The sequence below is a fragment of the Rhododendron vialii genome, chromosome 8a, assembly GCF_030253575.1.
Source record: "Rhododendron vialii isolate Sample 1 chromosome 8a, ASM3025357v1".
NCBI lineage: Eukaryota > Viridiplantae > Streptophyta > Magnoliopsida > Ericales > Ericaceae > Rhododendron > Rhododendron vialii.
The window spans coordinates 8,867,813-8,880,410 of record NC_080564.1 but is presented as its reverse complement, the minus strand read 5'-3'; the positions used below and the strand labels follow the sequence as shown (position 1 = coordinate 8,880,410).

Below are 12,598 nucleotides of genomic sequence, written 5' to 3'. Positions count from 1 at the left end.
TTTCGATATTCATTTGGGTTTGTTGTATCCAGGGTACTTCATAGGCACCAACAAAAAGCACTATGAACATGAATTTAAGCAAGTAGTTGTACCAGAATTACTTGCTTTTTGAGAGGCATTTTCATCATAGCCTTTTTTCACAAACTTGTACAAAACCAAATTTCCTTGCTGCGGGTTGCTCCTTGCTCTGGGATTTGCAGGGATTTCCCTCGAAAAATTCAAAGTTTATTCCCTTCAGATTTATTTTGCCTCAACAACTCGACTTTCCTCAATAAAAACAAATCCTTCAATCAAGCATCGATTGCGACATATTTTCGACAATGAAGGGGCTTTTCTACTCTACATGAGCAAAATTTAAGTGTAAGGTACAAGCCTCGTGCCCCCAAAATTTTATTCCCATAAACCATCTAACCCTGCTCCTATTACGAGGAAACACATATGAATGCTGCAATCAAAACAAACTATATCCAGCCTGGGAAGTCCCTCATCTGGGTTGACCATGGAGAAATTTAAACGAAAAAAGAGAACGTTAATCGCCTCAGAGCAACATTGACTCTGGATTCTCAATGTAGCCTTTAAACGCTTTCAGCCATTCTGCACCAATTGCACCTACACACAAGCAAAATCAAATGAATGTAGTAGTAGGGTTATTAACCCAAACGAATAGACTAGGCTAGCTGTAACTTCAGAAGCAACTTACCATCAATAACACGATGATCACAGCTCAATGTTGCAGACAAGAAAGAAGCAAACTGGTATTGCTCCGAGCCCGAGCCAGGTATGACCCTCTTCTCAGCTGCTCAAGAAATTTTAGAGATGAGGACGGTCTTAAAATAAATGAAAAGAAGAGAAAGAACAAAAGTAAATAAGACGAAAATGAAAAAAAAAGAAAAGAAATGAATGAAAAATTACAGCGGTTGTCCCAGAATTTTATCAAGATTAAATTCGCCAACTTCTATTAGAACAAAAGATAGGTTAATTACATATTGATATCAATGTTTTGAGAAATACGCGAATGCATGAAATATTATTAGTGTCCTTGACGAAATCATATACATTGAAATTGCAGCATAACAGCCCCATTATCAACGCCTGCTATCAAATACTCCTACATTTTCCTCGATGTACATAACCAAACAGTCGCTGTGCGATGAAATAATTACTATATGGTGGGTAGGGGCCGTAGGGCTATAAGATAAACTATGTAACAATTTGGATTGATTTAAATCTATTAACTTGAATCAATGTTCTAAATGGCGCTTGGCGGTAGTCGGGCGGAGACCCACCTCCAAGCGCCAAGCAATTCGGCGGATTTTTTTATTTTTTTTAACAAACCATTATCCAATCAAACTATATTTCATGTATCCATAATGCAAGTTCAAAATTCAAAGTACAAACCCAAATGAAATTACATAGTAGCAATTAGCAAATAAGTTGAATAAGACAATAAGTAGTAGGGCTTCGCTCACCTCCCTCGTATTATTTTTTATATATAATTTTTTTTATGCTGCCAAAGGCCTCCAAAGACGCCGATGACGCCGCCAAGGCCGTCTTGGCGGCCGCCAAACGCCGCCAAACCTCCTTGGGCGCCAAATCAAATGCTAAGGGCTATTGGCGTGGCGGCAGGGTACCTCCAAGCGCCTAGGCGGCCATTTAGAACACTGACTTGAATAGCAAGTCTGGAATGGCATATAATAGGTATAGTCTGGAATATAAATTTCTCTTGCAGTGCTTTGTAGTTGGTGTGTGAAGTTGTTTTATTTTCCTACCATGGCTAGTTGTTTGGTTTTGTTTCTGGTTGTGTTTTGCTACTTTAAGTAGCTTGTGTTGTTTTGCTAATTGCTATTGCTGTAGTGTTGGGGTTCTAGGCAATCCCCTTGCCTCTCTTTTGGTGTTGCTTTCAATGGAAAACCAATTAGCCCCCAAAAAAGATCTGCTAATCAACTACTTTAATTTCTTGTTAAAAAGACATCATCAGGGCGTCCATTATGCTATCCAGCGCAGTCCACGGAAAACTCTGGCAAACCTTTTTATAGGTTTACATATTTATTTTCCTGAATTTAGTCTTCCTTGTTGAGGCGGTGGTCACTTGACCGCCAATGTGCAAAAATAAACCGAATAAATGCACTAGGCAGCCATCTTACCAGAACCAATGGCTAGAATGCCTGCTTGAGGAGGGTTAATGATGGCGCAAAATTGTTTGATGCCAAAGGGCCCTCCCAAATTCGATACCGTAAATGTGCCTCCCTGCAAAAGGAAACATACTCAAATACCACGTACAATATGCCAAGGCGGCTGATATTTAAAAACATGAAGCACTTTTTAACCTCATAGTCTTCTGGCTTCAAACTGTTCTCCCTCGCCTTTTGGGCCAACAGTTTGACATCATCAGAAATCTTCGATAAACCTTTCTTGTCGGCATCCTACAATCCCAACGCAGGGTGTCTATGAGAACAAACGATGGCAATGAAGGAATACGAAAGTACTCAGATAACAGAGGCATTATAGTAAATGCCAACAAGTATTGTGCATAACAAAAACTTTGGGATTAGTGCAAACATACTGAAGTCTAGGGAAGGAAGAAAAAGGGTGTGTGTGGGTGTAAGTATGTCTGTGGTGTGTGTGTGCGCGCTAGGGGTGTTCTTCGGTCGGTTCGGTTCGGTTCGGGGTGGATTTGCCGCACCCCGATCGGGTTCGGGGTACATAGTCCGGAGACCGATCCCGACCGGTATTAATTTCGGTTCGGTTCGGTTCGGGGTGGGTTCGGTTCGGTCGGGGAGTTCGGGGCGTTCGGTCCGCCCGAAATGGGCCTTAGTTGGGCCATTCTAAAAACTAACAATAGACTACGGGCTATGTTTGGGCCATTTTTTCACCCATATTTGGGTCATTTTCACATGTTTCTCACCCATATTTAGGCAATTTTCAACCTTAAGTCAATCACCCATGTTTGGGCCATTTTTTCACCCATATTTGGGCCATTGTATGGGTTGTACCTTCTTTCTTTTTTTTCAAACACCAATTGAAAAAAAAATTAACATACAACAAGTATGCTCAAACAATTACAACTTTCACAAGTACTCTTCCACCTTTTTTTTTTTTTCAATCGATTGGAAATATCTTCTACACTACCATATATAACTTGGAGGAGTTAAAGTAATTTAGAACAGAGAGAGCAATCGATTGGAAAATTTTGCAAAAACGTCCCCATCTTCGCCCAACTCCGCTTTATTCAAAAGGAAAAGAAAAAGCCACGGTTATTTAAGGTGTAGAATTGAGCCAATGTGTGGAACAGCATTCCCAATCCAGGCAGAAGAAATTGGATTGGTAAGTAATATCACCCCTAGGCCCTCTCTTTCAAGTCAAGTCTTAAAAACTATGCTTGATCTGACCAATGAGAGTAACAAAGTAAATAAATCAAGCAATGAAATTCCAAAAAAAAAAGTAAGAGCCAAAAGTTAACCGTTCAAAATTTTGGTGGAAGTTAACAATTTAAAACAATAAGAGCCAGAAAATTAAAACAATTTATATAAATATATAAAATATATAGTTCGGTCGGTTCGGTCCACATTCGGTTCGGTTCGGTTCGGTCGGTATAGATTTCCAGAAAACCGAGACCGAACCGACCTAGGTTCGGTTCGGTTCGGTCCACCCCGAACCGAAAAAAAACTCCCTTGGACCGACCGAAGACCAAACCGATCGGTCGGTTTTTTCGGTCTTTTTCGGTCCGGTCGGGTTCGTAACAGCCCTAGTGTGCGCGCATGCGAGCGTGTTCAGTGATGCTAAAAGTAAGCAGGCCTGAAGGCAACTGTATCATTCTTAGCACGAAGTTGTGAATTGTCATGACTCACCTTGATTACAGGAACAAACAATCCATTGTCTGTCTGCACCGCGACATTGATATTCACATTGTTATACCTGATTATTTTAAACCAAAAAAACAAAACGCATCACAACAAATGACCCAAAGAAATGAAGTAACAAGGCTTCCCGCATGAAAACTTACTGTCTAATATAATCATTTGTCCATGAACTATTGCACTGAGGAACTTTTCGAAGAGCCAAAGCAGCAGCCTGCATGAGTAGTTCTACGTCAGTTGGTTAGTTTAATAAAATTTCCTAGACAATCAGAATATATGCCCAAACCACCGGTAAGGGTGGTGTAAAAAGATCTCATGTTCATATGCTCATGTACATGCTGCACTATAGTACAGACTACAAATTGTTAAACATTGTGCTGGTACTTGAGCTTCTGCTATTTAAGCAACTTACTTTTACGCAAAGCCACTTTCTTCTACCAGGAGTTCAATCTTTCAAACAATGCTACAGTGCTTCTATAAACTCCAGCATATATCGTTACACACGCTAAAAGATACTGGTATAAACCCACTTCTTTCGAAACATAGCTAAGCAATGCACTATCAGTTCAGGTGGCAATAAAGCCCACTCTCCTACGCGTATTCGTCAAGCTTGGGATTCCCAATAAAAAAGACAGACAACCAAAAAGTTAACTATTCCAAGAGAATCATACATACCTTAATTACAAGATCATTGATCGAGATTTTCTTTCCCCCTGAAGCTTCCTGTAATGAGTTGAGTTGGCTCCGTAATCTGCAGGACGTAGCAATTCAGTTTCCATAACCTCGTTCTAAAGGTTGAACCTTTCCAAACAAAGTTGACAACTACTCACTCCATTAGCTTGTCAACACGTGTATCTACAGTCAAATAATAATGCGGAATGGTTTGCTTCGATAATAACAACCGTGAAGCTGTGACCTGTGGAAATTGTACAGAGGATATGAATCAGAAATTAAGGCATGGGAGTGCTGCTAGAAAGAGTCTGTGAACTGAAATTGACAAAAGAAAGTTAGGTTATGATGCTGGCAACAAAACTGGTCATATGACTCATATGTGATACCTTTCTTATCTGAGAATGAGGTATATCTGTGTAATCTAAGGAAGCAGCTGCTGCTGTGTCAACTTTGGGTGCTGCCTTCTCTCCAGAAGCTACACGAGAGAGAACCAAAAAGTTTGTCATACATTAAACTGAGCGAAAAAATTGCAGGAAATTGCAAGTAAAAGAAGCAAAACATTACAAGTGATAACATCATACAACAGCATCTAGCCTTTAAACTAAGGGAAATAGGCTCTAAATGAGAAAAGCACCAAAATCCTTGAAACATAAAGTTATTGTTAGAGTACCCAAGTAATCTTCAATATCAGCCTTAACAATACGTCCATCTGGACCAGTTCCTTTGATGCTTGAGAGTGGAACCTACAGTAAAGGATGTATGCAAAATATCAAAACAAGAATTCAGCTATTGTTGGCCTCCTATTCAGGGGATTGTTCGCAGAACAGTGGGGAACAAATCTATATAATACCTTGTGATCTTCTGCCAACTTTCTTGCAAGAGGACTAGCAAAAAGGCGATCTTCCGCGGCCGAAGCTGCAGTGGCCTTAGTAGCCTTTGGCTCTGGTGGGATAGGAGGTTCCTTTACTTTTTCTTCTTTGGGTGGAGCCGAATCAGAGGGCCCTTTAGCCGCAGGAGCATCACCTGATTTTGAAGGTTCATAGTCTTTGAATTTTGCAATATCCTCTTCATCTTCCACAGTTATTGCAATTACCTATGGAGAATATAAGAAAAATCTCAATGCTAAAAAAGAATACCATCTCTTTCAAAACTTCAAACTCAGCTAATTTTATTTTTTTGCACATACCAACTCAGCTAATTGACTTCAGATTATTTCCATAACTATTTCAAATCACCAGGCTTGACAAAATCTATGATGTCAAAAGCAGGCTCATGGCACGTTAAGCGACTGAAATCAAAAGGACTTTAAGATCCACAATATGGTTACCGTTTAGATGGATTTCAAGCTCAAAAAACTTCTTGATTTGCAAAAATCAGTTTTGTTTCCGCAATCTAGTAAAAATACTTAAAAATTGTCTTACCAACAAGTTTTAGGGAAGTTGATCCTCAAAGTGACATCCACTTGTCCAATAGGATCCGACTTAAATAATCTACATTGAACAATGTACTAAAAATAAGCTAATAAAGGAGTGGGGTACTTCAGGTATTCTAAGCACATTCTCCAGGAAGGACATTATGTGCACAATAACTTTCCTTAGCAGTGAGAACCACCTAATTGCAGTCATGAGACAGATGCTCCATCTAATTTATTTCAATTTGGATTAAGGAAAAAAGAAAAGAAAAAAGAGTGGACAGAACAACCAAAAAAGATCAAATTGGGAATACCACACAGAAGTAGTACCTCACCAACTTTTATTTCTTTTGCTCCATCTCCACGTACTATCTTAGCAAGATACCCTTCCTCCATGCATTCCATCTCAACTGTTGCCTTATCCTTCAATATCAAATGGGATTATTATGCAATGTTAATTTACGTGATCATCTTGTCACTATTACAACAACTTTGCCAACTAGATCCAATAGAAAAGGCAGGGACCCACTGTTTCAACTTCACAAAGTACTTCACCCGGAGAAACTTTATCACCTTCCTTTTTCAACCACCTCGCAATATTACCCTGCGTTGCATGGGAAGAAAAAAGAAATCCTTCAGAAGGAAATCGCAGATGGCGGGGCAACAAGTGCTAGCCACATCTAGCATTGTGGCTTGGATTTGTGTCAAGAAATTTATTATCACCACAAACAATGTGGAGGTACAGCAGCCTACCACATGTTCACTTAGAAGGAAATAGTAGATCTAGAAGTGCGTGCTTCTTTTTACTTAAATAAATTACATACCTCAGTCATTGTCGGTGAAAGAGAAGGCATCCCAATCTCTTGGTGTGCAGGAACGCCTGCAACATGACGTGGCAAAACAATATGATTCTGAATTACATGTCCAAAGCATGGAAAGATAATTTTCAGAACAGAAAAAGGACAGAATGCATCAATATTTCTTTAAAACAGTCAAAATACTTCACAAAGACTACCCAATTATAGGCTAACAGTTACTGGATTCACAAATCACTGCCCTAAGAGAGGAAAAGGGACGGTGAAGGTGAAAGAACACCATAGTATATTATTCGTTGGAACTGCTTGTGGATATATAAGTCCTTGCCCTAAAAAACCGTACAGATCCATTCTCTTTAAATTGATGTCCAGAGAGGTTAAGCCCCTTTTGTCAACTTCAATACATATATTACCTCTCCAAAAAAAAAAAAAAACTTGCAGAAAAAAGTTAACACATCACTTGAGCAACTTTTATCCGCATGTGAAGTTGTGTTTTCGTACCAACTACCAATACAGTAGTTTGCCAATATTAAAAAAAAAAAAATACCAATACAGAAGAAGTTCCTTAGACATCATAAAAATAAGCACCTGACCCCTGCACTTCCCCTCCAAACGGAGGTCAGTACACACCCCTGCCAATTTTAAAAGACTTATTTAAAAAGAATGTCATGTCCCCTTGAAACGTCTGTCACCATTTTTTGAGAATAGTCGTTCCCCGTATCCGCGTCCGTGTCCATATCCGTATCCGTATCCGTATCCGTATATCCGTGCTACATAGGATTGCAATAATGCTTAGTTTGCTATGTTCACAAGGATGTTGCCAGAAAAATTATCCCACACATTATAAGTGCACTAAAAGATATCGCAAGCAGCTTTTGTAGGCCCATCTAACCCTCAATATTGAATATGAATGACAAGGCTAAAGCTAAAAGATCCCAGGTTTTATTCTTTTGCTCTTAGTACAACATATATCATACATTGGACATCCAAAGTTCAAACTAAAACCTGCTAAATATATCTGATGTCACAAGTAAATATATCCAGTGGGAAAGGGAAAATCACAGAGTAAGTTCATGATTCCCTCTTTCTCGTTTCCTAGCACTCTTTCCCACAAAGCCAATGATATTTCTCTTAGGCTTATCCAATCTAAGTGCCACAGATGTAACAAGGGCAAAAATTGAGAGAAATAAGCAGATGGAAAGTGGTGTTTCCAGGGGTGGATGGGGAAGTAACACGCGTAAGAACCTGTGGTTGAGATAAGGAAGTGTCGGTAATTTGTTCATGTCGTTTGCTTGCAGAGGTCTTTTTGTCAAATAAGCTTACCCTTCAAGGATAACCTTTTCTCATGCTGCCAATCTCCTCTTAAACTCTTTCCACCATCCTTCGTCTAATATTATTTTCCTCTTATTCCTTTGAAATGTAAATTGCATGGTAATTACAGACCTAGGAGGCTAGGAAAGCTTAAATAAAAATCTGTTTGACTAATTACACACAAAAACTAAAGCCTTTAAATGGTGCATTGGGGTCCTAATTAGATTTATGTTGCCAAGTTGGTTATTCAATTTGAGAACTCAAAGTACGGAGAGAGAGAGAGAGAGAGAGAGAGAGAGAGAGAGAGAGAGAGAGAGAGAGCACTTATAACCTGCAAGCCCAATATATGATGAGAGACTTCATGCGTACATGTTTTAATTGATTTATGGCCTCATAGGCCCATGGACAACCTCGATTGAGCACTCACCAGACCTCAATGCATCAAAAATTTCTTTTTAATCAAGTATACTTTCTTTATTTTCATTATATTTAGTTGAAATGCCCTGTAGATAAAATTACATTTTTCCAGGCAAGCAGCAAGGAAATCACAAAAGCATGCATAAAGACAAATTTTAGAATACCAATAAAGCCAGACATTTTTTTTTCATAAGCACCCCATCGAAGGAGAAAATAACAGCTTACTGATAATCGAGTAGCTTTGACAAGATTAACAATAATTACAAAAGAATAACTGCACTAATGATCGGATATAGCTGTATTCATGGCATGCTATTTCTGTCACCACTTACAAGGAATCTCCCAAAGTCACCAATCTTTATAACACTTGTTAATTGTTTGTACGAGGAAAAAATGTTTGATGGAACATACCTGAATCAGTCGAATAGCCTCTCCTGGGGTGCACCAGTGAACTGCCAGCACAACATAAAAAATCAGGAGTTCTGTTCGTAGAATTTCGGATAATAAGCAAGTGGCGAATGCATACAGTACAAAAAGATGTTTTCTAAAAATACTAGCATTGATTGTACCCTTTGTTGAACACCAAACTGGGTATTAGAGTCTCCGTTTTCATTGTTGTCCTTAAAGCATTTCCTCCAGATATTCCCGGTGATAATGCCTAAATAAATGGAGAAAGAGAGCCATTGATGACTAATTCTCAATAGGTGAGTGTCTCCAAAATAAATTGCATTGTAAAATAAGAGCCCATCTCAAGAACGAAAACAATGATTAGGAAGGGGAGAGAGAGAGAGAGAGAGAGAGAGAGAGAGAGAGAGAGAGAGAGAGAGAGATCAAAAGACCTTGAAGATGGCAGGTTTTCTTGCTTTATGACAGAGCATTAACACAATTAGCCGGTAGTATGGAAAATATACAAATTGGATTAACAGAAAGCACGTACATAATAGCAGTTCATGGTAAGAGACAGAGCAATAACACAAACACTCTCAATAGAAGCTTCCAAAACCGAAGTGCAGCAAGTTCATGAATTAATTTAAAATACATTTATGACAACTGTGAAGCATCAAAATATTACTTGGAAGTAAATCATGGGCTTCACGGCTGGCTCTGTAACTACCGGAGTATGTATAAAGACATTGACTATTAGCCGGGAGTATGGAAAATATACAAATTGGATTAAAAGAGAACAATAAAATTCCAGGGATTAAATAAATTATATTACAGAATCCCAACATTCATTTCAAATTGACCTCAAATATAAAACAAGAGGCTATATCAACCCAAATATTCAATGTTACATTAATTTTAATTTTCCTGAAAGAAGTGACGTCACTTCACGTATGTCCCTACAACCCTTATTTGAAATATCGTTAAAATCCATAGCTACATTTTTACTAACTGGGTTAAATTTTTGTATTTCGGGTTTCTCGGGTTCAACCCCAGGTCCCCAACCCAACCCATTTATCATTAGTGTTATCGTGTGGTTCCACACTCCCGTCAGAAAAAGGCCAAACCTAACTCTCTAACTTTGTGTCGTGTTAATGTGTCATGCCGAAAATTCTCACCCCTCGCCAAGATGTAACAATAAAGGCATAGTGGCATACTAACTGCTTCTATCTTATATCTATAATCAAATGGACCCAACCATAATATAAACAGCAGCAGAGACTCAAAAAAAAAAATGAAAGCATAGCTTAAGAGGACGGCAAAGTTGGGGATTGTGAGAGGGAGGCAGATTGAGAGCCGCACAAAAGTTCCTCAAAACCCATAAATACAAAAGGAACAAAAATGCATTCGTAGTCTGAAACTACAGTAGGGTTATTCACAAGGGGAAAGGAGAAATAAACATCAAGGATATTTTATTTTTTTATTAAAGATCAACGACTTCACTTCTGTTTGAAGAGTTATCTTTGATGAAATTGACCTAAAAAAACATTTTACCAAAACATACACCACTGAGAAATTAAATGGAAAAACTCAAAGCAAACTTCTAACATACACATCTCAAGTCTCAACTAAGAGAACTTCTAACCTCCACATCTCAACCATGTAAAATCCACCTACAGTTGCTATCATGGGGGCTATCACTAGATGCGTTCCCTTCAATCCTTCCCTAAGATTAAGTCTCGGATGACATAAATCTCGAGGGGAACGAGGAATATAAATCCGTTCTGGATCCCATAATTCCTCGAGCAATGACGGGCACAACTTTAAAACACAACTGTGATCGGAACTGTTGGACGCACATGGGGCCGCACACATCTGAGATATACAATTAGATACACGCATAATCTACCTTGGAAGGGATGCAACCGACGAGAGTACCACGCTTCTTAATGGCGGCGGCGGCGGCGTTGTTGTCGCCGGATCCAGAGGCGAAGCCCCTGGAGAAGGAGGAAAGAGAGAGAGAGTACTTGAAAGCATCGGGCGAACTGCAGAGGTTCTTCGATAGAAGCAAAGAAGACGCCTTCCGTCGCGCCAAGGCCGCCATCGCCATTTTCTGCCCTTGTGGTTTCGACTTCTCTAAAGGAAGACACAGTTGTCAAATTTTTACGTCTACCGAACTTAGCGTTAATCACAGTGACAGCCCCCTGAGATTGTTTACGATTGCATTGACCGGTGTCGATTTTTATGGAATTGTACTTACCTCCCATATCTTATCTCGCAATAGTAATACACATGTTTATGCCATTTTCGGTCTCCTTGGAACGTGTGGAAAAATGAAGGGCAGAGAAGTACATTTCCGAACTACAAAAAAAAAAAAGAAAAAAAAAGAACAGAGAAGGGTAGAGAAGAGAAAATTGTTAAAGAAAATGGAGTAATTATTCAGTCGTCCGGAATGGAGTAATAATTCAGTAGGTCTCCGAACCACGCTTGAAGCACATATTTATGTGAGGTCTATAAACAAAAATGTGAGGTTGTGGAGTGGTCCAGAGTATCACTTGGCGGTGCTCCCGAACTATTAAATAATTTGACAATAAAATGTGAGAATAGTGTGGGGAAAATGTAAGGGGAAAGCTTTCCGGGTTTAAAACATTATTTTGCTTTTTTCTTCTTTTTCTTTCTTTTCCATAACAATCCCTTTGTTTTTTGTTGGTCAAACATTGGAACTAGGTTCACATATAGCATAAGAGTTTCCAAAACAAACGGGGCGTCGTATTAACTATGTGGGAGTCGACTATGCTAAAATCAAATCCTATAAACAAGAATCAAAGAAATAACTCCATATGGAGAAGAAAGACTCCTTATAATGAAGAAATAATAGTCAATGATCTCTTTATCATCCAGAGAGTTATGATGTTACATAAATTGTCGACCTCGATAATTTGTAATATGCTTCTATTACCCATATCTGAGGCATGATATTTACGTTAGAGTGATTGTAAGCATGTGTCAGTCTTCAATAACATCTCTGCATTGGGATTAATTGATTGGTAACTACCATTATGATGGTGGGTAAGTTGGGTATGCTGCTCTTGGTGCTGCTAGCTATGGCTCTACATATGTTGCTGCTCTTTTTCTTGATGGCGATTCGGCTTTGATAGATCCCAAATCCAAGGGAAGTAGAAGACTAGGGATGAAAAGTGACTCCCGTACCACGCTTGTCTTGAGACCTTAGTCCCGTAAGAAGATTGACTTTCACTTCTTACCAAGGGAAAATATAAACTTTTCCGATGCCTTAGTGACTTTGCCTTCAATGGTAGAAATCCCTGTGGGGGTGAAGGTTGAGCGTCTAATTATAGAACAAAGAGACACCTCCGCGCATTAGGTTGGTTTTTCTTCTTCATCGAATTTCTCTACACACCTAACTACAATATTTTAGACAAACAATGTTTTTGGAATCTCCTATGGTTAGATAACTCTATTTCTACAATGGAGAAATCAATTTTTTCTCTCTCCTAAGAGTTAAGAACCTAGCCTTGTTGTCCAGAGGCTGAGCACCTCATTAAAAGGTTGATATGGTATTGGATAGTTGGATCATTTTGCGTAAGATCGGGACTAGAACTACACTTTCTAACATAGATGGTTTATGAATTTCTTGCCAAAATAAGAAAACCGACTCCACTCCAATCCATTTCGTGTAAGATCAGGAAATGGCTTTGCAATTACATTTCACT

The 12,598-nt window shown here is 39.0% G+C and overlaps 1 protein-coding gene across 1 annotated transcript; it reads right to left on the bottom strand.

Moving 5' to 3' along the window:
• Positions 1-239: 239 nt before the first annotated feature.
• LOC131335638 (dihydrolipoyllysine-residue acetyltransferase component 3 of pyruvate dehydrogenase complex, mitochondrial-like) lies at positions 240-11,031 on the bottom strand. Its single transcript, XM_058371091.1, has 17 exons — positions 10,777-11,031; positions 9,053-9,141; positions 8,895-8,935; positions 6,765-6,820; positions 6,470-6,544; positions 6,271-6,363; positions 5,380-5,622; positions 5,200-5,272; positions 4,916-5,004; positions 4,688-4,773; positions 4,533-4,608; positions 4,004-4,071; positions 3,849-3,915; positions 2,328-2,423; positions 2,145-2,247; positions 701-796; positions 240-609 (listed from the first exon to the last, which is right to left on the bottom strand). The coding sequence occupies exons 1-17, from the start codon at positions 10,975-10,977 to the stop codon at positions 539-541; spliced, it is 1,623 nt and encodes a 540-aa protein (XP_058227074.1). The 5' UTR covers positions 10,978-11,031; the 3' UTR covers positions 240-538.
• Between the last annotated feature and the right edge of the window lie 1,567 nt (positions 11,032-12,598).